The following is a 25,504-nucleotide window of genomic DNA, read 5'->3' as shown; positions in this document are numbered from 1 at the left end:
CAGGTCATACTTGCCACAGACCTAACTAATTTTAGGTTATTTAAACGCTAATTACCTAGTTAATCAATAAGCCTAAGAGCTCATGCCTCTTCTTTTTACTTCCCAGTGCTTACTTCTTCAGTTATTTTATAATTTCGGGTCATACTGACCCTTAGCATCTGGGGCTGATGAATGAGAAAAAACTCAAAGTAGCCAGTTTTACTACCTGTCAGTAGTTGTTATAAGAAGTCTAAAGGAAAAGGAGGTTGGCATTAGTGGTTAAAATAGAGAAATCTGCAGGATTTTAATAGTTCATATGCCACCTAGATGCCATTTCCCATAACAAGGGGTTTGCTGATTCTTTGTGATTTCATTGCAATAACAAGATAGGGTGCTCCTGAAGATGAGACTCAAACAATGATGTCTCAGTTAAAAAAAAATTTGGTGAGAAACACTGGTTGAGTTATCTTTTAAATGACAAGAAAGCAAACTATGTTCAGGTAACTAGTTTATGAACAGTTTGGTTTTCTGTAGTGGAAAAAATTTACCACCCTCAAAACAGTGAAACCTGTTCCATAAGTCTCTCTGCCAGTTTTACAAATGGAGCCAGCTGTGGCCACGGAAGGTTGGGCCCCACTTCTCATTCTTGGCTGCTGGGTACCATCTATGAGTTGGTAACAAGGCTTGCAGGTTTGGTTCTGGTGGGTGGATCGCTTTGGGTATCATTGGGTGGGGCCTAGTTTTAGGACACTGCTATCTTATGACTAAATCCAAGAAGACCCAACTCAGATTTGGTTGGAGAAAACACCAATTACTGAACCTCAAGTGGTAATGGGTGGCCATCATATTTTCCTACTGACTATTATAATTGTTGCTGAATACTTTGTGCTCTGAAAAAGTAAAATATCACCCAAACACTTGTGGACAAGATTCATTCATTTGAAGAATCTATGTGGCCAATTAAAATTCATTGTGAAATGCTATTAAGCATTTTTAAAAGAGCTATTATTTATGTAAAACTTTTATTTTCCAAATTCCCAAGATATAATTCAAAATAGACAAATTTAGGAACACATCAAAGAGAAAATAAACATTTGGCTGGTATTAACTTTTCTGATATCATGATATTTATGAATATAATAACATAAACATATTACAATGTTCAAAATGTATCATTTCTTAAGTGTTCCTTTTTCTCCCTCACAAAACTATACAAATTTAGGCCCAAAAAATAGCCTAGGACATTTTTGTATGCTGTAGGTATACAGATTGGATCAGTTAAAACCTTTAGCATTCATTTTTTAGTGCCAGTTGTCATGGCAACCTAATCCTTATAAATACAATGAAAAGACAGTAAATGTGAAAACCTAAAAATAGCCATTCCCTTGGAAAATAGAAGAATGGCTGGGCCAAGTAACTAAAATACAAAGTAAAAAGGCTAATTACTTCAGTAATTTTAAAGTCAGATTTATGGTACCTAAAAGGGTCTGAACATAATATATATAGCATTTTGATCATCATTGTTATTAGAGCTAATCCTTACAATTCAAAAACAGGCTCAATTTTATATAATTACATTTTTTTCCACCATCCCCAAGAAACAATTACCAGTTCATCTACCAATGAGAAGTGCCCAGGGGCCTAAGCAGGGTTTCCAAGCCAACGCATATGTGGCGTGTATGCCTCCTCTCTCTACGTGGTATGGTTGCCTCAATGAAACTTCCACAAATTAGCATCTTGCTGTCCATCTCTAAACAGAGCCCCACGACCTCCTCTGCCTCATTCCCTGCTCTGCCCCTCAAAGAGCTTCAGCAAAACACAGAAGCACAGCAGTGGCACATGGATGGATACCTTTGTAAAAGAGAACCACAATCTTCTGAAAGGCTTTCATGAAATGGATGTTGTCGTAGCAGTATTCCTGAACCTTCTGGAGGAGGATCAGCTCTGACTGGCCTTGGGAGCTGAACACGGCCAGCAGGGGAGCATATTGCTAGAACAGAAGTGGAGAGTAAAAGCCATCACTTGCGTGGGAGGTACACAGCTGACACTGCTGGAACCATAACAATAACCTGGAGGGTTGCTTAGAAAAGACTGACTTTAGGATTAATACCTTGTTATCATATTGTGTCCAACAGGGTGAGGGGAACAGAACAGTAGGAACAAAGCAGTATGGCAGACCTGTGAGGGAACTGGGAAGAAGATTTACACTTTCTCAATGGCAGAGCTACAGTCCAGTAATACAATGGATATTGTATGAGGATATGACTGCATTTTCACAATATCTCTTAGACATAGCAGGCATAGCAATTATCTTTAATATAGGCAGATTCTCATATTTGGACTCTTAGTGGGTACAGAGAAAGAATCTTGATGGGCTGCTGGGATAAAAAGCATTCATTTAGAAATATCCTTGACTTTCTGACACTGATGCACAGCCATTGTTTTTCTGAGACTTACTCAATTCAATACTTATCTCTTCTAAAGGCCTTCCCTGATCAAAGTAACATGGATAGTTTATTCACTGCTATGTTCTCATGAACGGTGGGTGCAAACTTGAAAAAAATTAGAAAGTATATGTTTAGTCTGAGTCTGGGGTAATTGTAGTTGGAACCCATTTGCCATACTCTCAATTAAGACAAGTGTGGGCCAGGGGTGGTGGCTCATGCCTGCAATCCCAACATTTAGGGAGGCCGAAGCAGGAGGATAGCTTGAATGCAGGATTTCAGGACCAGCCTGGGCAACATAGCGAAACAACAAGTCTCTACCAAAAAATGAAGAAATTAGCCAGATGTGGTGGCAAGCACCTGTAGTCCCAGCTAGCTGGGAGGCTAAGGAGGGAGGATGGCTTGAGTCCAGGAGTTCAAAGTTGCAGTGAGCCCAGATTGTGCCACTGCACTCTAGCTGAGGCAACAGAATGAGACTCTGTCTCAATAAAAAAAAAAAAAAAAAAAAAAAGCTGCAGTTTGCCCTTGGCTGGGTCAGTTCCTTGCTAAGGGCTATTACCTTCAGGTGCTTCAGAGCCTGCTCTGCAACAAGTTCTTCCTTCTTGTTCCACTCAACGGCGTTCATTATACAGGTCCACAGAAGACCAATCACTGCTGTTTCTGGAAGATCATTCCTCTTCATTTCTTCTTTGACATAAAGCACCACCTACATTTCATGGAAATGGGGTCAGAAAGTAACAGGCAGATGGAGAGCTCCCTCCTCCCTCCTAGCTGCCCAGTGAGTCAACGTTTTGGGGCAGCTAAGAAACAATCTGCTTGGTTTCTCCTTTCCTTGTCTGCATTCTCAGACTGGAAGAGGGAGAAAAAATACAATGATTTGTTCTCAAGCAGACTTATTTTTAGTACCAAAATTAATAGGCTTAGCTCTGGTCAGGAGCTGCTGGATAATGTGGAGTAAGAGAGGATTTTTGTTTCCTCATAGAGAAACCCCTTTGAGTCTAGTAGAGTAGGGATACTTGGGCCAGTTTGACTTTTTGGAGATTTAAAGAAGGCAATAGAGTTGTGAACTTTTATCTCCATCCCTAAACTTTAAAACCTCTTGATGGATACCATCTTGGGTTTGTACAGGTCCATTCTCCACAATTTATTCTTCAATCATTACTTTTGATGATCGTCATGCCCCATCTCAGTGAAAAGTTAATTTGTAAATAAATTGTAAAGTGCAAAGGTAATTTTTAGATTTCATATACATCAATTCAGCAGTATTCAGTAACTTATTTTCCCTTTTGAATTATGTATAAACATGCAAATTTATACTCAACCCTGACAGTATGGAATATAGGCTTGCCTAACAATGTATTTTATATCAAATTTATTTGAAAGGCTTTTTCCTTTTAAAATAAAATAATAAATAGAGGTTTGGGCCTCAGAAATGATTAAAAGTCATCATGATATCTCCAGTATACTAGTTTGCAAGTAGTAGTAAAACCTTTTTCTCCTCCCTTTTCTTGTTTAGTGGAAACACATTGCTTTCTTTACCTCTGGCCTGGTGTGCAGAAATGCCAGCAGTGACCTGAGTAGCCTTTGAAAGCAGAAGGAGCTGGGCAGTCCCAGTCCCTGTGCTGGCTGGAGGAAGCCACATGAAAGTGTGACATCCTGGCATCTACAAGCATCACAAGGCTTTTTATGTTTCCTTCTTTTCCCCATGGAAAATCATGTACAAATTCTTGCTTGGAGAAATATGACTGAATACACTGTTATCCTTAATATCATGAGACTTAAGAATATTTGTCATTCCAACACCTCCACCTGCTGGATAGTATCAGTCCTACATTCTCCAGCCTTCAACCACGTGAGGTGCCATGCAGGGCTTGGAGCATGGAAGTAGGTGCAGGTCAGGCATTTTGGAGCAGGTGGAAAAAAAGAAAGGATGCTTTATATTAATTTTTAGATTGTTGTGTGAAAGATTTGAAACTTCAAATAGAAAGCTTTCTCCAGATACATTAAAAATAAAAAAAGGATATAGTCATAGCTTTGTGAACTATAGCATGTATATATGAACTATGCATATGCATATTATAAAAAAGATAGCTTTTACATTATAGGGAAACACAGCTATTTCAAGTGTGAGTGGGATTAAACAAGTCACACATTCAACTAGTCTTTTCCCATGATAGGAATTCAAGCTTTTTTCAAATAAAAAGCCTACATATTCATACAGAGTGATGAACAAAAAATCCAGTGTTAATTCCAAACACTAGGCAGATGCTTAATCAGGTTAGATAATCTGCAACAAAATTTAAAAACTACCATATAATGGGCTATACTGATAGTGGATAGTCAAATCTATTTGACAGATGACATATTTTGAAAATCATAGCAGCCTGGTAAAATGTCATTTGTGTGAAAATCACTATTAATTTCTGGACCATCCTAGAGTATTAACAAAAATGGAGGATTCTAAATCTATACTTTGAAGCTGAGTTAATTTAAATGGTAGGAATAAGTGGATAAATTTACAGCAATAAGCATAGGGCAGACTTTTTAAGGAAAGCCTTTGCTACACAGCCCATGTAATTCCTCCCATTCATGTATATTGCAGTGATGCCTGCCCGTGTTCTCCCACCTCCTTGATCGGGCATTCCTGAGAAAGACGCTCCTGGAGCTCCTTCTGCAGTTCCTTCCTGGTGCCCAGGGACTGCTGGACTCGAAGGAAGTCGGAAAGCTCCTTAAGACCTGCGTCAGTGAAGTATTTAGCAAAATGATCCACACTCTGTCTGTTAACTGGAAAGAGTTCCTGAAAGAGAAAAAGGGAGACTGTTATACACAAAGCTATTCAAATTTCGGCAAGCATAAAGGACAAAATCTTCATTTCACTTAGAATATCTCATATTTCGAAGAAAAGAATAAGACTGTTTTACAAAACAACAAATCACTGGTTTATTTATTGAGCTACTGAGCTAAACATCTTCTGAAATTAGGCAGTTTCACAAAGAAAAAGAAAAAAAGGTAAGCAATTGAGATAAACTTGGACTCTATTGTGCCAGTATTGAGAGGTGAGGCTTTTAAAGAGTTACTGGATTATAAGGGCTCTGCCCTCATGAATGGATTAATCCATTCATGGATTAATAGGTTATGTTGGGAGGGGACCTGGTGGCTTTAAAAAAGAGGAGGGGAGACCTGAGCTAGTACACTCAGTCCTCTCGCCACGTGATACTCTGAGCCTTCGTGGGACACTGCAGAGTCCCCACCAGCAAGAAGGCTCTCACCAGATGCAACCCCTTGACATGGGACTCCATAACTGTAAGAAATAAGTTCCTTTTCTGTATAAATAACCCAGTTTCAGGTGTTCTGTTGTAAGTAATAAAAAAGGTCTAAGACACCCACCATACCAATTCTAGTTTATTACATAATTCTGATGGAAATTTTCAAAAAGAGCAATATACCATAGCTGCTCTCATATTTTCACCTCATTTCCATTTTACCCTACACAGTTTGGCAGAATCTCAGTAACACTTAGTCACGATCTAATCCTGGGTGAGTTCAACACCCATCTATGAAATTAAGATGATTTTCAAAGCTCTCACATTTTTCAGACTGCTGCAGTGTCTAAAAAATATATCCAGGCTTTTGTATTGGTTAGATTTGCATACATATGGCCAATGGCTATGTGGTTCCAGGAAAAGCCTCAGTAGATCTGTAATGGGTTTGCCACCACCTATAGGAACACAGCTGGAGGGCTCCTATGTCAGGATTCAAATTTCAATGTTCTATCATCCTATTAATTTCCCCTGTTGAGTCATATGTTTCAAAATGTCAGAAGAGAGCTGGTGGGAGCAGCTATCAAACATGCATTCATAATAAAGCAAACATTTTATACCACACTGAAACTGCATCACTGATATTTCCTCTACCACTCCACATCTTCCAAATCTCCAGGGCAGGGAACTAATGTACTTTTATTGAGTTTCTTCTATGAATCAAAATGTACTGGCACTTTCCTCATAACAACTGGGTAAAGCAGACATTTTTTGTAGATGATAAACTAAGTTTCAACAAGGTTAAGCAGCTTGACCCAATTTATGCTGCCAAAAATATTTAAGAATAGAGCTGTGTGCCCCAAAGTCAATACTTATTCCATTACTCTGTGCTAGCACTCAATATTCTATTTAGGAAGAGTGTGACTGCAAAGTTTGATTTAAAGTTATGTTCATATCACTCATACATATCACTTATGAACTACATTCCAAATTCTTATGAATAGTATAGAATATATTGAAAATTATTATTCAGATTAAGTTGAGGGGAAGCCAGTCTGAATCATACCATGTCATTTTTTGACTTGGAACATGGTTTGTATTTTTTAGAGAAACCCTACCGTGGTACAAATCTCTATCATCTCATCCCTAGATTAAGGTCTCCCTGCTTTTGCTCTTGCTCCTGAGTCTATTCCCAAAGTGACAGCAAGAGTGATCCTGTTGAGACTCAAAATCACATTACACACCATTCTGCAGAGAATTTCCAAAAGCTTTCTATCTCATTTGGAATACAAGCCAAAGCCCTAGATGATACGGGCCTTGCTACTTCTCTGAGCTTATCTAAACTTTCGCTCTTACCTGCTCTCCCCTTGCTGTCCCCAACGTGGGCCTTCCCATTCCCCATTCCCTTTGCCTGGAATGCTCTATGTGGAGATACTTAAACAGTTCGCTCCACACCTCCCTCAAGTCTTTACACCAATGTCATCTTATCACAGAGAGCTTTCCACCACTGAAAATCACAGCCCACATTTGGAAGCTCTCTAACTCTTTCCTACTTAATTTTGTTTTGAGATGGAGTCTTGCTCTGTCATCCAGGCTGGAGTGAAGTGGCGTGATCTTAGCTCACTGCAACCTCCACCTCCCGGGTTCAAGCAACTCTCCTGCCTCAGCCTCCCAAGGAACTGGGATTACAGGTGTGCACCATCACACCCAACTAATTTTTTGTATTTTCAGTAGAGATAAGGTTTCACCATGTTGGTCAGGCTGGTCTTGAACTCCTGATTTCAAGTGATCCACCTGCCTCTGCCTCCTAAGGTGCTGGGATTACAGGTGTGAGCCACCACACTGGGCCCCTACTTAATTTTTACCTTTATTATAATACATGTTTTACGGGTTTTAGTTTATGGCCCACTCTCCTGAAATAGAATATAAGCTTCATGAAGGAAAGGGTCTGTTTGTTTGGTTCCTTTCAATCTCCCCAGCTCTTGGAAGTTGCCGGCATATAATATAATCAATACATACTTATTGAATAAATAAAGGAAGAGAGCAATATCTTTAATTTCTTAATCACTACTTGCTTTGTCAGTAATAAGGGTTGTTTTTTCCCATTCCCTCTCCTCTCTGAGTTGCTATAAATTGTTCTTTCTTCTGTGTTATAATAGTGGGTGAGAGCTAAAGTCTGGTAATACACTAATTTTCCTAAAATGTAGTAGTTCAGAGTTAAAGAGAATTTTGTTGTATATGTTCATGAAACAAAATTTCCTCCTAAAGAGTGGGAACTGACTCACTAGTTCCTCATTCTCTTATTGATTCAACAAATATCAGGCAGGCATAGTGCATAGGTAACTACCCTGTTCTCACCCAGTTTATGTGTTTCTCGCAGAAACCACCACCTATGTTCCACGTATACACACAAACACACACAAACCTAGTAAAAACAGCTAGATGGCATGTGTTTCCAAAAAGAAAATGAATTTTCTAAATGAAGCCACCTAATTAAGCTAACCGGGCTATAGTTGTGAATATCTTTAAGAAAATTACTGCTTTAAGAAATAACCGGATAGACTGTATCTTTTTTCCCAATCATCCACCTCCTCTGCTTCAAAAGAGTATTAAGAGAACCCCCTCCTTGCTATGTCTATCTGCAGAGGTGGAGAAGCAGCCTATTAGTGGACTGGATTTTCCCAGTCCATTGCCAGGCATGGCAGCATCCGTAGGTGAGTTTTTAAGATACTTGAGAGGTTCAGTTCAGTCTCTGTGTTCTGGTACTCTGCCGTGAAGACAGAATGGGCCAGATGGGAGCTGCTCCCTCAGCCTGTGCCCGAATGAAAAGGCATGTGGAACTAAGTCAGGCTTAGCCAAGATAGAGCTAACCTATAGACAACCCACAGCCTCACGGACAACAAATATGTTCCCTCTGTATGAACCTCCACCTTCCTCAGCAACCTATTCACTTATCTTCTATGACTTTTGCTTCTGTTTACAGGGATTTGCCCTAAGTCCACTAGAAAGTAGGTTTCACAAGGGCAGGCAACTTTTCTGTCCTGTTCTCTACTGGCTCTGCAGCTTGTCGTACCATGCCCAGCACAGGGTAGGCATTCAGTAAACATATGAGGAATGAAAATTATTATGAGCTAGAACCTAGACTTTTACCATAATGTAAAAACTGTAAACACACAAATCTATTTAAGGTAAACGTCAAGAAACAAAGTATTCTTAAGTGATTTAAATTGCAAGTATTTACATTTAAAATTACTTTCATGTGTTCTTGAGGAAGAGAGAGAGTCTTAGAAATATCTCATGGGGTTGGACCCTTGCACACTGAAACACACTGGACGAGAACAACAGAGAAAAGGCCAGGTGAAAAGAAGATGGCAGGGATGTGTCTTATTTTTACACTTTATCCTAGAACTGTAAAAGCAATTCCACCTGGAAAAATCTTGGCATTTCACAGCTGCTGCATCAAGAAGAAAGAAATTGTAGGGAGCACATAGAAAATAATAATAAAATGAGATATTGCGTGGCAACAACAAAAAAAAAGACATTATAAAAACAAAACATTTTTCTGGATTTTCTTAGAAATACACAAAGATGGAGAAATAAAAATATAATCAAGCAACTGTGACACAATTAACTTGTTTACTTTCTGCAACAGCTTAAGTATTTCCAAGGCAATCTTGTTTAAACTTTTTTTTTTAAGCAAACTATTTAACACACATTTGAGATGAGCACAGTCTGACTGCTACTCAAAATAGAGATCACAAGTATTTGATTAAGTGAGATTGATGAAATTTTTATCATATTAAAACCTTAAAATGTCTAGAAGGTTATGACTATAGGCTGGGTGCGGTGGCTCACACCTGTAATCCCAGCACTTTGGGAGGCTGAGGTGGGCGGATCCCTTGAGGTCAGGAGTTTGAGACTAACCTGGCCAACATGGTGAAACCCCATCTCTACTAAAAAAATCCCAAAATTTGCTGGGTGTGGTGGAGAGCGCCTGTAATCCCACCTACTCAGGAGACTGAGGCAGGAGAATTGTTTGAACCCAGGAGGCAGAGGTTGCAGTGAGTGAGATTGTGCCACTGCACTCCAGCCTGGGTGACAGAGCCAGACTCTGTCTCCAAAAAAAAAAGTTATGGCTATAAAAGAAAGTCTTAATTCTGATTAAATATTAACACTATGTCAACAAACTTACAAATTTGGAAGTCTATATTCCTCACAATTCTTTAATTTTATTGTGCCATTTGGTGACAAAATAAAGATTAAAATGAAATCAGTTTCTATTAACAATTACACAGAAATAAAAGGAACAGTGCTCCAAGTCAACATAGATCCAGGGATATTACTCATATACTACATTGCAGGCATTGCTTAAGCTCCAAGAAAGGCATCATACATACAACCCTTTCACCAGAAAACACTTACAAGCAGCCTCTTGTCTAAGTTGGCTTTTCTCAAAGACGAGGTAACAGAGTTGGCATCTTTTTCTGCCATCCATGCTTTGAAAAGCTTGACAGCAAATGAGGCCGCAATGCCTGTTCAAAAACAAAAGAGAATTTCATTCCTTTTATGAGCAAAACCAATTGTGATGGTGTGCAAAGCACCCAGGTTTCCTGAAGTGGGTAAATAACTAAAAGACTAAATTTGGTACAAAGGAAAAGTCAATAGACCTCTAGGCAAATTCTCCTCTTCTCGTTACTCAAAATAGAACATTTTCAGGAAAAGGAAAATAAATTAAAATATTTTTCAAATTTGGACTCTTTGAATCCAACCTGGTCTAACTGTAAGTTATTTTACCTTGGTCAAAAACATATTTAACACCCAGTATCTTCGGTGTTATTGCCTTTATTTCACCCTCTGGTTCATATGTATTTCATGTTTATAACAGTGATCTTGAGGCACAAGAAAATTAGGAGACACAAAACTGTAATGTCACCTTTATCAAGTAATTTGCTAATCAAGGATGCCAGTACAAGAACACTGATAGTGATAGATATAATAAGTACTGCTACGAATAGATGAACACATATCATTTACCTTAGTTTTACTTTTTATAAAAAGCATTTTATTTATTTATTTATTCCTATTTTTATTTTTGGGGGGATGGAGTCTCACTCTGTTGCCCAGGCTGGAGCGCAGTGGCACGAGCTCAGCTCATTGCAATCTTCACCTCCTGGGGTCAAGTGATTCTCCTGCCTCAGCCTCCCAAGTAGCTGGGATTACAGGCATGCACCACCAAACTCAGCTAATTACTGTATTTTTAGTAGAGACAGGGTTTTGCCATGTTGGGCAGGCTAGTCCTGAACCCTTGACCTCAGGTGATCCACCTGTGCTGGCCTCCCAAATTGCTGGGATTACAGGAATGAGGCATTGCGCCCAGCCATAAAAAGCATTTTAAAATACTCTTGAGTTAAGCTATAAAAATATCAAGGCTGTTTCAAGTTAAACTTTTCTGGATTTAAAAAAAATCGTTATTAAGCTAGTTATGTTAAATCAGGAAACCATTCAATCACATGTCCACATTTACATTACCACTTATTTCCAAATAGAAATAATCAGATAATAAGAAGACAGTTCTATGAACACTTCAAATTTCTAAATTTATGTTGTGGTTATTTAACGAAGAGTTAAGATGTAGTTGAAACATTTAACTGAGTTTTCTAAACTGAAGGTTCTACTATTGTTATGAGCTAATGATAATGTGGCCTAAGCAGCCTCTATTCTCTTTACCTCTTTCCTAAAAGAGGTCCCATTTTATCCAGTCCAGGTGACTACTCATTAGCCTAAGTTCTGGTACCACCTCTTTCTGATGATTAATTTAGTGACCTCGCTCAAGCTCATCTGCCCAAGGCATCCCCCTGGCAATTGCTACTGGACCTGTACTGGTCATGCAGTCTGTGTCAGCCAATCAGCTGAAGGAAAGATAAATTATCCTGTGTTCAGGAGAAGTGTTCTTTCACTGAACCGGAACCAGGAAGAATATGCCATAACTGTACCAGCAGACATTTATAACAAGAGGGGGCAGCATCCTTGGGATGAAGTTAATGCTATGAATGATAACAGGAGAAAAATACTTAAGTTCTGAACGATATTGCTGTTCAGCCTGAAGTCTGTCCTAATTTTCCATTTATTGTTACATAAGAAATACATGTCCTTATATACCAATTTGACCCAGGTCTTCCAGTAACTGGAGAGGCAAAGCATTTAATTCGTCTATCATTCATACAGACACCAACTAAACCTGATTTTCTTCCCTTGAATAAGCAGAGAAACTAATTTAAAAAAAAAAAATGGCCATGACAACAAAACATGCATTACATCTTAACTGAAAGTTCATGTTAAACAACTTGTTAAGATGAATTTTTAGCATTATCATTAGCTCACACAACCAATATAAAATTTAATAAAAATTAATACTAGGCTGTAATCTGTATTGTAAGTAAAGAAAAACTATGCTTGAAACTAGGAGCCTAAAATTGAGATTTAACTTTCTTTATAGTTACTCCTCTACTGAGTAGGATAATCCCATCTCCCTTGGTCATGTATTGGATGAGTTGGGGAAAATGATTAATTTCTTAACTGTTTTCGTTATTTCTTTTTTTTTTTTTTTTTTAATCCTAGATAGTCTTTCTCTGTTGCCCAGGCTGTAGTAAGATGATGTGATCATAGCTCACCGTAGCCTCAAACTCCTGGGCTCAAGTAATCCTCTTGCCTTAGTCTCCTGAGCAGCTGGGATTGCACGGTGTGCCAACACACCTGGCTAGTTTTTAATTTTTTTTTTTTTTTTTGTAGAGAAGAAGAGTCTTGCTATGTTTCCCAAACTGGTCTCAAACTCCTGGCCTCAAGTAATTTTCTTACCTCAGCTTCCCAAAGTGTTAGGATTTCAGGCATGAGTTACCATACCCAGCCATTTTCTCAATGCTTTTCCAATTAGGAAGCAAGAGTTTAAACCTCTAGTTTGTAAAAGATGGCAGAGTTTAAGGAAAAGCCATATAACAGAGGCACTATACTTCTTCCATAGCAAAGTTATTTTTCTCCTCACCATCCCCCAAACATTTTACTATAATAATTTCCAGACATACAGAAAAGCTGAACAAACTGAACAATGACCACTCACATGCCCACCATCTAGTTTCTATAACTAATATTTTGCCGTATTTGCTTTATCACATATCTATCCATCTAATAATGTAATATTTGGATATATTACAAAGGAAGTTACAGACATCATTTAGATTTTTAAAATAACTAGAAAGGCAATAATTTTCTGTTATGTTGGCTAGGATAATTTAAAATAATTAATGGTTAACATTTATATACTATGTTGATTTTCTGTGTGCAAAATGGCTAACAGCAAAAATAAGATGTGTGTTGTACTGTGAATTTTCTTCAGGGAAATACTTTAAAATGTCATAATACTAATAACATCCAACAATTAGAGTCTGAATTGTCATAAATCTGAGTGATTTTAAGCTAAAAACTAGAGTCTTTGAATAAGACCGATTGACTCTCAATTTACTATTCTTTTCTTAGCTACAAGAAAACTATAACCCCTTTCACTATAGGCATGAATGAGGCTAAGACTTCATATACGTAGGAGGAAAACTTTTTAAGTTCTCAGAAGAAACAGATGTTCGCACAAAAGCTCTTTTAATTTGTTTTTAAGGAAAAATAACTGTTTTGTGTTGCATTGTAATTTGACTATCATTATCCTCCTACAAGTAAACAGCCCACTTTTGTTTTATTCTATAACCAAATCATGGTATGCATGCCTATCCAACTCTTAATGCCTTAAAATTAAAACAAGACTCCTTCTATTGCAGCAGACTTAAAACTGTTTTCTAAAATTGAGACAATGAATATCTTAAAAAGTGCAATCAAAATGAGTATCTGAGCATCAGTTTCTCTAGACCTTGAGAGGGGAACAGTTTTTGTTCTTACAATAGGGGTGAGAGTTAAAGGCTGCCATTTTGTATTGAAGGGCAAAAAGGTCACCAAATCGATTTCAGGGTATTTGACCTAGGCATCAAGTCTTCCATGAGATTTTAATTGGCTATTAGTCTTTCTTAATATGTCTTTATACAGGTGTGCATTTTTTTTCCTTCAAATGTCCTACAATTAACATGTCCACTCCTTTTATTATTTGAAAGGCAATATACACACATACACAGATATTCTCTTATGTGAAGAATGAGTAGTAAAAGGAGCAACTGGCATTTTTATAACTATCTGTGGCTTTTTTTTCCCTTTGTTGTCTGACAGGCGAGAAAACAGGAGCCTCATTACCTTCTTTGACTAAGCTGTCGGTGAAGAGACTGGTGAGGATGGTGGCGGGCAGGGTGCCGTTGCCCAGCAGAATCCCTGACAGCATCGCCAACTTTGTCTGCTCTGTTTCGGAAAAGGCTTTAAGGAAGAGGAGAAGCTGTGGGTCAAAAAAAAAAAAAAAAAAAGAAAAAGAAAAGAAAAAAAAAAGGAACCATGTCTATGAAGCAAAGGACTGAAGTGGGAAGATAAACAGTGTGAACATCCATGGCTACGTGGCACACACACAGAAGGTCATATGTAAAGCATAGTAATTCATTTCATGATAAATTGGATGCCGTGGAAAGTGACTTGAGCAGGCAGGTTCCTTTCTTCTCAGTTCATTTACTCACAGCTGTAGATAACATTCACGGAAAGGAAAAGAGATATTTGGATGATATGTAAACAGATGGATTTATGTTTGACTATGTGCATGCAAAAGGGTTAAGTATACACGATGGACATGTTTTCTGAAATGTATTGTTTTTCAAGTTTTTCTACTTCTTTGGGTGACTACCTCTTCCCCTGCTACATATGCCCGTTTTCTCTGAATAGAATTTTTACGGCAAAAACAGAAACAAATAAAAAGCCCCACAAAAACAAAAAACCAGGAAAGAGTCGAAGTTAAGCTTTTGACATTTAATATATACTTTTCTGAGCTCACAGAATACAACAGTCTTCAAAACAAGACTGTTCAGGGAGAAAGGGGTTTTCTAGGTTCTTGATGTTTTTTGGGTACACTTTTAGATTCTCTTGTCCCCGAGGCAGGGAACTGAAAAAGTAGCAACCCTAGAAAAATATGAATGTAAGCTCAAAGCAAACAAAACAAAAAACCCACTTCCTATATTATATTTTCCTATAGTAGTCAGCCCTGTGGGATGTCCTTCTCTCTCCTAACTCTCCTCTGCTTTGTGCTTTGACTACATTCTACTGTTACTTTCTCCATTTCACCAGTTATTAGGCTTGCCATGGAAATTCCTCAGGGGCCACTATCACTACAGGAGCCTTGCTGATTTTCCATTATTTTGTGCCAATGCAAAATTCACTGGCATTGATAGAGACTTAAGTGTCTCCATCCTGATGACGTGATTATTCCACTAGCTGCATAGGGGGTAAGAAAATATTAACTTACTATTCCCCAATAATTTAAGGATTATTACATTATAGACTATTTACATTATGTGAAAGTGGCAGAACTGGAACCAAACCAGTCCATTCGCCTCTCAATGTATACCTATTAAATTCTCAACAAATTAAAAAGAAGTTAACATCTAAGTAAGTGCCAGGGAGTTAGGGAATGAGGGTTTCAAAGGCTTAAGCTCCAAGGAGCATCAAGAATGGGGAAGAATGAAAGAACTAACATAAGTATAGACAGTTCATGTCAATTTGTCCTTTTTCTCCATTATAAAAGTAACATTTAAATGAGAATAATAAAAAATAGCCTCTAAAATAAAATTTTAACACCACTTCTTCAAGTTCACGCATATGACCAGATTCATTTAAAATATACTTAATCACATAGAAATGGCACAAAAATTAGGTCATCATAAAAATAATAACCACATTGCTCAATTATATTAATCAACATTAAAACATAATTACATGTATACACACATATTATTTTTCACTGCATTACAGGCTAATGATAGCTAAAACTTGTGGAGTGGGCCAGACAACTCTTCTGATCACTTTATGTGTATTAATAAGTACAACAGGCTCCATCTCCAATTACAAAAAAGAATACTAAGGTACAAAGATATTAAGTAATTTGCCTGCCCCAGGTCAAACTGCTACCAAATGGTTGCTTTGCACCTCGCATTTCCATTTAATTTGTCATGGGCATTTTCCCTTATTAATACATGTAGTTATGCCTACATGTATAAAAGACTGCATAGTATTCCACTGTATAGATTGTAAATTAATTAACCAGTCTTCATCTCCTACCAATGAACATTTAGGCTATTTTTCAATACTGTGGTGACATCTTTATACATATAGCTTTATATATCCATGCTAATGGATTCTTATAAATCCATGAAGGCCAGGGCATGGGTTATATAAGAAACATTTCTTTTAATGACTATTGTCAACTTGCTCTTCAATATTATACATGGAACTACTTTAAACTGGGTGGGGTGGGGGGCAGTTAGTGTGGGGAGGAGTGGGGAGAGTAAGTAAGTAGGGAAGAAGTAAGTATATGTTATGGTTACTTTTTTCACTTGGTGTTTTACTTTTAGATAGATATCTAAAACTGGAAGCAATGACAAAGTAACGAACAAATCTGAAACAGGTAAAGGTAGTGGGTGCTATATATAAATACAGGAGTTACAAACTGGAAGAGGGAACGTGCAATTACTCTAAAGAGAACATCTTTAAGGAGATGCTACTGTTGATTTGACTAGAGACCAATTACTACACTGAGCTCCTTATATGTTATTTCATATATTCCCACAGCAACCATAAGGTATATCCTCTTACTACAGCTATTTCACTGATGAGAAAGACTACTGAGATTTACACCCATACACTCTATCTCCAAAGAGGTGCTTCGATTCCCTTTGCTAAACTGCATAGAATTAAAGAATTTTGCTGAACATTAGCTGCTGTGCTATGTTCTTTCATAGGCTTTAACTACTTAAACCACTTTATCTTGATTCTAGTTTTCATTTTAACCTCTGCATGGTCAGAGATTATACCCCATAAAACTATTCTTACTGAACAAAGCACACTGTCTTACATTAAATATTAATGGAAAAAGTCCAGAATAATCACATATTTCTTCCTATAGCTATTAGCTAATGATCTTTCATACTCATTTATTTACCAAACATTTATTAAAAACTCACTACATGTTACCATGTATATGGCACTTTTGGAATATCATTGTGCATGTAAAATTTTATTTTATTATTATTTTTTCTGAGATGGAGTCTTGCTCTGTCGCCCAGGCTGGAGTGCAGTGGAGCAATCTTGGCTCACTGAAGCCTCTGCCGCCTGGGTTCAAGCGATTCTCCTGCCTCAGCCTCCCGATTAGCTGGGATTATAGGCCACCATGCCTGGGTAATTTTTGTGTTTTTAGTAGAGACGGGATTTCAGCATCTTGGTCAGGCTGGTCTTGAACTCCTGACCTTGTGATCCACCCATCTCGGCTTCCTAAAATGTTGGGATTACAGATGTGAGCCACCACACCCGGCCACTTATAAAATTTTTATACACCTCCATTTCATTACTATAAAACAGATAGGCATTATATTTGAATTTTTACCTTTTTCATTTCATCTTCAAATGCCTTCTCCAAATACTTATATCTCCTGATGAGTTTATTGAAGACCTAAACATAAAACAGAACCATTAAATATTAGGTCAACCAAAAAGACACAGAAGGAGGGTATAGAAACTCACCGTAACGACACCATAGAGCTACAATAAAAAAAGTGTATAGTTAAACAGGCTCACACTGTAATATAAAAACTATAAGCATTTCAAAGATGCTACCATGACCTAGGGGAACAAATACGATCAAAATGTACATGTAAGATAAAACAAATTCATTCATTATAAAGATATAACCACTCAGATAATGATGTATGGGGAGGAGAGCAAAGTGCAGGACAGATTCTACTCTAGGTAAACAACAAACATGTTTCTAGCAGATGAGCAAAAAATGTTATAATTTACTGGCAATAAAGGATGACTGGCCCCTATGGTTGTGTTAGAACTGTGAAGCAGAGTTTGCCACTGTATTAGGATCTAGACAGTCTTAAGTGGAATGATGTTTTTAAATGGGGATTTTGTAAATATTGGTTATTTTAATAACTGTGGAAATGATTTCTTAATCTAGTTCCTTTTTCTCCTACACACAGGCTATACTCCTACTTACAACTCTTGGTGTATTCGTTTCCTAATGTAATCAAGATGGAGTCCAAGAGTAAAAATAATAATTGCCCTTTATGGGGAAAGAATGACCCAGGCAGGGAATTAACACACGATAAGCAAAAGAAATAAATTACATTAAAATCCCATAAATTTTATTTCCAATTTACACTAATACTCACATATTCTTTAACATGTATACAAGAAAAACGAATTCTCCTGATCCAAGAATAAATTCCCATGAGAGGTTAACAAAAAAAAAAAAAAAAAAAAGAAAGAAAAGAAAAAGCATTATATTATTGTAGTTCTTTTTGTTTTGTTTTGAGATGGAGTCTCACTCTGTCATCCAGGTTGAGCAGTGGCAAGATCTCGGTTCACTGTAACCTCTGTCTTCTGGGTTCAAGTGATTCTCCTGCCTCAGCCTCCCAAGTAGCTGGGATTACAGGCACACACCACCACACCCAGCTAATTTTTGTATTTTTTAGTAGAGATGGGTTTTCACCATGTTGGCCAGGCTGGTCACAAACTCCTGACCTCAAGTGATCCACCCACCATGGCCAAAGTGCTGGGATTATAGGCTCAAGCCACTCTGCTAGGCCTATTTTTGTAGTTTTAATGCCCATTATTTTCATATGTTTAAAGGCTTTTTCTAAAATTCCTATTTAAAAAGTGGGTGGGCTGTAGAGCTTCTATAGAGTTTTCCTCAATCCTCTTCAAATGCTTCCCTTCTGACTCAAGGGCAATCTCTCAAATAGGCTCTACCTGAGCATAGTTTCGGATGGTTTCATGATCTTCATTTGCTGAAAACACACAGTGGTTGGTCATCTTGGTCTTGTCACCATCATCTATGCGTGTTCCTCCAGGGGCTGAAAAGAGAAAGGTAATTATAGTTAGGATAATACTGAAATTGAGAACAGCATTTGCAGAACAGATCGATTCTGGCAAATGAAAGAAAATAATGAAAGTAGATGTAAAATCTAAGAGTCACATAAAATGTCAAAGAATGACACACATAGATGTACACATGTTGCTGTATATTTTTTCCTTTTCTTTGAGACGGAGTCTTGCTCTGTCATCCAGGCTGGAGTGCAGTGGCACAATCTTGGCTCACTGCAACCTCCACCTCCCGGGTTCAAGCAATTCTCCTGCCTCAGCCTCCTGAGTAGCTGGGATTACAGGCATGCACCACCATGCCCAACTAATTTTTATAGTATTAGTAGAGACGGGATTTCACCATGTTGGTCAGGCTGGTTTCGAACTCCTGACCTTGTGATCCGCCCACCTCAGCCTCCCAAAGCGCTGGGATTACAGGCTTAAGCCACTGTACTTGGCCTTGTATACTTCATGTTTCCAATATAATATAAATTAGTTGTTTCATTTCATGCTCCCACCATAGTGTACTTCATTTTAGTTCCACATCCTCAACTTCACTACATTCTATCACTATAAGTCTGGTTCTTTCCAAAGTATATTCTTAATCATGGAAGCAAAGAACAACCTTTATTCAGTAAATTTAATTTCATTATTCTCAATGCAACTCCAGATACTTCCCACTCCAGGACATAGTTGTTTCTTCAGGCTTGCTAACATTTTGCAAGTATTTTGTGGATACTCTATCTAGATATCACCAACTACAGAACTGACCAGACCTGACTCATAGATCTTTTTGCTTTCTACTTGAGTAGCTATTACAATTGCTTCCTCCTTCGCTAACCCAGTTATCCATGACTGGTTGAATAGCATGGACTCTGATGCTCACTATTTGAATTTAATCACCCAGCAGCTATGTTGGCTAGAAGAAATTATTTTATTCTCTCTCATTTTTTTTTCCCCATGGACTCAATAGATTAGATGCCTTTTTCTTCAATTAACTTTCCATATGCAAAGGGTCCTCCTATAAGTTTCAGTGGTAGCCATTAGAAGCATTAGTTGATTAGAAGAGCAGAATGAGAACATTAGGAATTTCTGTTTTCTAATTTAGGTAGAAGGTTTCTAATTTCTGTTTGTAATTAAGGTAGAAGGTTTGAGCAGTTAGCTTAATATCTTTCATATAGACAACAAATGTTTGTAGTGTATATACTTACACCAGCTACTGTGCTAGGCACCGAGGATACAATAATGGTCAAAGCTGAAAAGACAAACACTCTCTACTCATTAGCCACTCCCTTTATTTGTTTGTGTATTAGTGTATAATCACCTTGATTTAACTTGTGATTTCAGATCTCTGGATTAAAAGGGCCACCCATAGTCACCTTTTTTAGCAGACATAGGCAAATGAGAATTCAATTGAGTTATACTTTCCTTAGCTTATCATCCCCTCTATGGGCTTCAGACTTCAGCATACGGTTTAGTAAGTAAATTAGTTTTTGGAGAAGTCAGCCCCTTTAGGAGTCTATTTTCACTCAATTAATTTATGCATGAGATTTAATTAGCCCTTTTAAATGAATATAACCATCTGGAACTGTTGTGGGAAGACAGGGAACCCGAATGGAGGGACCGGCTGAAGCCACGGCAGAAGAACATAAATTGTGAAGATTTCATGGACATTTGTTAGTTCCCCAAATTAATACTTTTAAAATTTCTTACGCCTGTCTTTACTGCAGTCTCTGAACATAAATTGTGAAGATTTCATGGAAATTTATCACTTCCCCAATCAATACTCTTATAATTTCCCATGCCTGTCTTTATTTTAATCTCTTAATCCCGTCATCTTCATAAGCTGAGGATGTATGTCGCCTCAGGACCCTGTGATGATTGCATTATCTACACAAATTGTTTGTGAAGCATGTGTGTTTGAACAATATGAAATCTGGGCACCTTGAAAAGAACAGGACAACAGTGATTTTCAGGAAACAAGAGAGATAACCATAAAGTCAGACTGCCTGCAGGGCCGGGCAGAACAGAGTCATATTTCTCTTCTTTCAGAAAGCGAATAGGAGAAATATTACTGAATTCTTTTCTCAGCAAGGAATAACCCTGGGAAAATTAATGCATTCCCAGGGGAAGGTCTCTAAAATGGCTGCTCTGGGAGTGTCTGTCTTATGCAGTTGTAGATAAGGGATGAAATAAGCCCTGGTCTCCTGCAGTGCCACCAGGCTTGTTAGGTTTGGGAAATTCCAGCCTGGCGAAATTCTAGTTAGACTGGTTGTCTGCTCTCGAACCCTGTTTCCTGTTAAGATGTTTATCAATGACAATGTGTGCCCAGCAGGACATGGGCCTTCATCAGTAATTCTAAGTTTGCCCTGGCCTTGTGATCTTGCTCTGTCCCCATTTGCCTTGTGATATTTTATTGCCTTTGAAGCATGTGATCTCTGTGATCCACACCCTATTTGTACTCTCCCTCCCCTTTGAAAATCGCTAATAAAAACTTGCTGGTTTTGCAGCTCAGGCCAACATGTGATGTCACTCCCAGAGACTCAGCTGTAAAATTTCTTTCTTTTGTACTCTTTCTCTTTATTTCTCAGACCAGCCAACACTTAGGGAAAATAGAAAAGAACCTACATTGAAATATTGGGGGCTGGTTCCCCTGATATGGAACAAACTTAGATATAATCTTCTAAAACCTCTGGGCTAATTATTGCTATTGCTTTTGATAGAAATTACAAAACTGAAGTTTGATATTGAAACTACAGACTTTTGAGAGGTATGTTTTTAAAGTTACATTGTTTAATGAAATAAAACACTTATTATATATTAATAATATTGCTACAGCTTGCACTAAAATTTTTGCTGATATTAGGACCAAGTATTGTTTGCCATTTCTAATGTTTTTGGAGTGCCTGCTGTTTTTCTCAAGGTAGAAGTAAACTTAATATATTTATTGTATTTACTATACACAAGGTAATATTGAAAGACCAAGATAGCTGCTGTTTTAAGAACAATGGGGCTGGGCGTGGTGGCCCATGCTTGTAATTTCAGCACTTTGGGACAGATCACCTGAGGTCAGGAGTTTGAGACCAGCCTAGTCAACATGGTGGAAACCCCGTCTCTACTAAAAATACAAAATTAGCTGGACATGCTGACACATGCCTGTAATCCCTGCTACTCAAGAGAATTGCCTGATCCCAGGAGGCAGAAGTTGCAGTGAGCCAACTCTCCAGCCTGGACAACATCAAAAAAAACAAAAACAAAAACAAAAGAACAATGGAAGAAGATAAATTGTGAGTGTCAAGAAAATTTCTACATAATAATTAAACAAAGTATTTATATAAGAAGAATGCACCTAGCAGGCTTCAGTCCTTACGTTACGTGTCCGGACTCAGCAGACATCTGGTGTTGTACAGCTTATGCTAGCAAGTCATACCAAACATTTGGCCCTATGTTCTTCTTGAATGTATAGACATGGAGTGAATAAGTGAAATCTGGGCTGCACTAACCAATGGAAATTGCTTAAAACCCTTCACCAAACCTTTCACTTAGGCATTGATAGCACCCATCAGATGGCCAAATTATTATTTACTGGACCAGGCCTTTTCAAAACTATCAAGCAGATAGTCAGGGCCTGTGAAGTGTACCAAAGAAATAATTCTCTGCACTGCGGTCCATACATTTCAATCCCTGTATCTTTAACCTCCTTGTTAATTCTGTCTCTTCCAGAATCGAAGCTGTAAAACTACAAATGGTTCTTAAATACAAATGGAGCCCCAGATGCAGTCCATGACTAAGATCTACCAAGAACCCCTGGACCGGCCTGCTAGCTCATGTTCTGATGTTAATGACATAGAAGGCACCCCTCCCAAGGAAATCTCAACTGCACAACACCTACTATACCCCAGTTCAGCAGGAAGTAGTTAGAGCAGTCGTCGGCCAACCTCCCCAATAGCACTTGGGTTTTCCTGTTGAGAGTGGGGACTGAGAGACAGGACTAGCTGGATTTCCTAGGCCGACTAAGAATCCCTGAGCCTAGCTGGGAAGGTGACCACATCCACCTTTAAACACGGGGCTTGCAATTTAGCTCACACCCGACCAATCAGGTAGTAGAGAGCTCAGTAAAATGCTAATTAGGCAAAAACAGGAGGTAAAGAAAGCCAATCATCTATCGCCTGAGAGCACAGTAGAAGGGACAATGATTGGGATATAAACCCAGGCATTCGAGCCAGCAACGGCTACCCTCTTTGGGTCCCCTCCCTTTGTATGAGAGCTCTGTTTTCACTCTATTAAATCTTGTAACTGCAAAAAAAAAAAAAAAAAAAAAAAGAAATCTGGGCTGCAGATATAAATCTGCTGATCATGGTAAATGAAATTTTAAGAAACTCAATACAAAGTACACAGATAATTTTATATGGGGAGGTGGTGAACGACGGAAGCCAGGAGTAATGTAAGAAGTGGCATCCAGAGAGGTAGGAGGAGGTCTAAGTGGTCTCGTGTAAGGGAAGAAAATAAAAGAGTTCAAGAATGACAAAAGGCCCAACAGTGCTGCCTGGAGGTCACTCAGTCTGAAAAGGGTCCATATAAGCGACTACTACAATCACGTGACTTTGACAAGAACCAAAACTCGCTGAAAATCACTCTGATAAAAATATATCATAATTAATGAAATACTAAAAGTCAATAATATGTTAGGAAATATTCAACTCCACTATTAAAGTTTTAAAATGAAAATACTTATCACTTACCTAATTTCAGATATCTAGAAAACTGATGAAATTAGGTAGCTAACATTGTTAAAGGTGTATGTAAATAGGAACTCATAATTTTTGATAAAATATTAAACATAATGTTCCTTTTGAAGACTTTTTCTCTCTCAGCTAGGTAAATGGAGATAGATATAGATAAAAATGTCTCCATCTTTTATTTAATCCATTAATCCCTTGCTAAGTAGATAAAGATGTAATCAGGTAAAAGCACAAAGATAGGTGCATACAGACACTCATAACTGTTGTTTATAATAGCAACAACTGCAAACAGCCTAAATATTCTTTTTTTTTCTTTTCCCGAGAGTTTCACTCTTGTCGCCTAGGTTGGAATGCAATGGCGCGATCTAGGCTCACTGCAGCCTCTGACTCCCAGGTTCAAGGAATTCTCCTGCCTCAGCCTCCTGAGTAGCTGGGATTATAGGCACCCACCACCATGTCCAGCTAATTTTGTATTTTTAGTAGAGACGGGGCTTCTCCACATTGGTCAGGCTAGTCTTGAACTCCAGAACTCAGGTGATCTGCCCACCTCAGCCTCCCAAAGTGCTGGAATTACAAGCGTGAGCCACCACCCCCGGCCTCTAAATATTCTTTAACATCCGTTCAGCTTTAATTCTTTTTAGAATCATCCAGTATAACACTCATGGGTGTGCAAGGCAGCAACATATTGCTGAATAAATACAAATCAGCATGCATAATATCATATTTGCATAATATCATCCATTCTCCAAAGTTTATGAGGTAAAGATAGTTCCTTTTTTTTTTTTTTTTGAGACAGGGTCTCGCTGTGTCACCCAGGTTGGAGTGCAGTGGCTCGATCTCAGCTTACTGCAACCTCTGCCTCCTGGGTTCAAGTGATTCTCCTGCCTCAGCCTCTCTAGTAGCTGGGATTGTTATAGGCAGCCACCACCACGTTCTGTCAATTTTTGTATTTTTTTTTATAGAGACAGGGTTTCACCATGTTGGCCAACCTGGTCTCAAACTCCTGACCTCAGGTGATCCACCCGCCTCAGCCTCCCAAAGTGTTGGTATTACAGGCGTGAGCCACCACGCCCGGCTGCTAAAGAGATTTCTAGAAGGGAAATAACCAAAATGTTAACAATGATTATTTTCGGGTAATAGGATTTGAGTTCAATATAGGTAGCTGTTATACTTGAATTATCTACAGTCATAATGTAAGCTCTTCATAACAATAAGAACAACAAAACTAATTCATTATGTGGTGAAAACTAGCAATGCAGAATGACAGAAGGCCTAGTAGTCAATTGGGCCATGTACCAAACAGATTGCTTGAAATAAGAGCTCAGAGAAAAAGGAATTAATGGGCAGTTCCACCTCAAGACGGAGGAATGTATGCACATTCTTTTTCAAAGCCAAGGTAGGCTGGCTTAAGCAGTGTTTTCTCAAGGAAAGACAATGATGGCACTTTGGGCAAGGCAATCTTTCATGATGTTGCATGTTCTTTGCATAGCAGAGTAGACACATACCTGCCCTCCCCTCTCAAGTCTTTTTAACAACTGAAACACTTGCACACATTTGCAAACTAAAAATTCCTGGCCTAGGAAATTCGACCATCTCTAGTGATTTACAGCTACCACAGGAACTAACTATAAGAACTCAGATCTAAAAATGACTATGAGAGGAAAAATGGGTGGTTGTTATACTTAATAAATATTAGAATCATCTACTTAATAAATAGTATTCTGAAGCCTTCTTTCCTGATGCCTCTGTTCTAAAAGGTATGGCTTTTATTTTGTTTTTACCTATCTTTAACAATTTCTAATCTTCTATCTTTAATTTTTCTACCTATACTTACAATTTAAATGATTTTTCAAAAACCAGGTTTAAACTATATTTCTTGTAAGTTTTATTTATGGATGAAATGTCATTAATTAAACCTTGGAAATTTACACACTAAGTTACAGTCTTTTGCAGAAATTACCCCTTTTGTGGCCCCTCCAAAAACACTGACAGATTATGGACACATGAGAAAGGTGGCTTTTAGGAAAAGCAAAGC

The 25,504-nt window shown here is 38.1% G+C and overlaps 1 protein-coding gene across 5 annotated transcripts in view; it reads right to left on the bottom strand.

The window, feature by feature from the left end:
• Positions 1-25,504, bottom strand: part of BZW2 (basic leucine zipper and W2 domains 2) — a 60,321-nt gene that overhangs the window by 6,541 nt on the left and 28,276 nt on the right. For all 5 annotated transcript variants that reach the window (XM_003896244.2, XM_003896245.2, XM_009203301.4 and 2 more), the window contains exons 4-10: positions 18,617-18,720; positions 17,247-17,312; positions 13,967-14,102; positions 10,106-10,215; positions 5,050-5,220; positions 2,983-3,129; positions 1,831-1,969 (exon numbers count right to left, since the gene is read on the bottom strand). In XM_003896244.2, coding sequence (XP_003896293.1) covers positions 1,831-1,969; positions 2,983-3,129; positions 5,050-5,220; positions 10,106-10,215; positions 13,967-14,102; positions 17,247-17,312; positions 18,617-18,720 — 873 coding nt within the window. The remainder of the gene's footprint in view (positions 1-1,830; positions 1,970-2,982; positions 3,130-5,049; positions 5,221-10,105; positions 10,216-13,966; positions 14,103-17,246; positions 17,313-18,616; positions 18,721-25,504) is intronic.

The sequence above is a fragment of the Papio anubis genome, chromosome 4, assembly GCF_008728515.1.
Source record: "Papio anubis isolate 15944 chromosome 4, Panubis1.0, whole genome shotgun sequence".
NCBI classification, from domain to species: domain Eukaryota; kingdom Metazoa; phylum Chordata; class Mammalia; order Primates; family Cercopithecidae; genus Papio; species Papio anubis.
The sequence above is the reverse complement of the archived record's forward strand: the minus strand, read 5'-3'. Positions and strand labels throughout refer to the sequence as shown.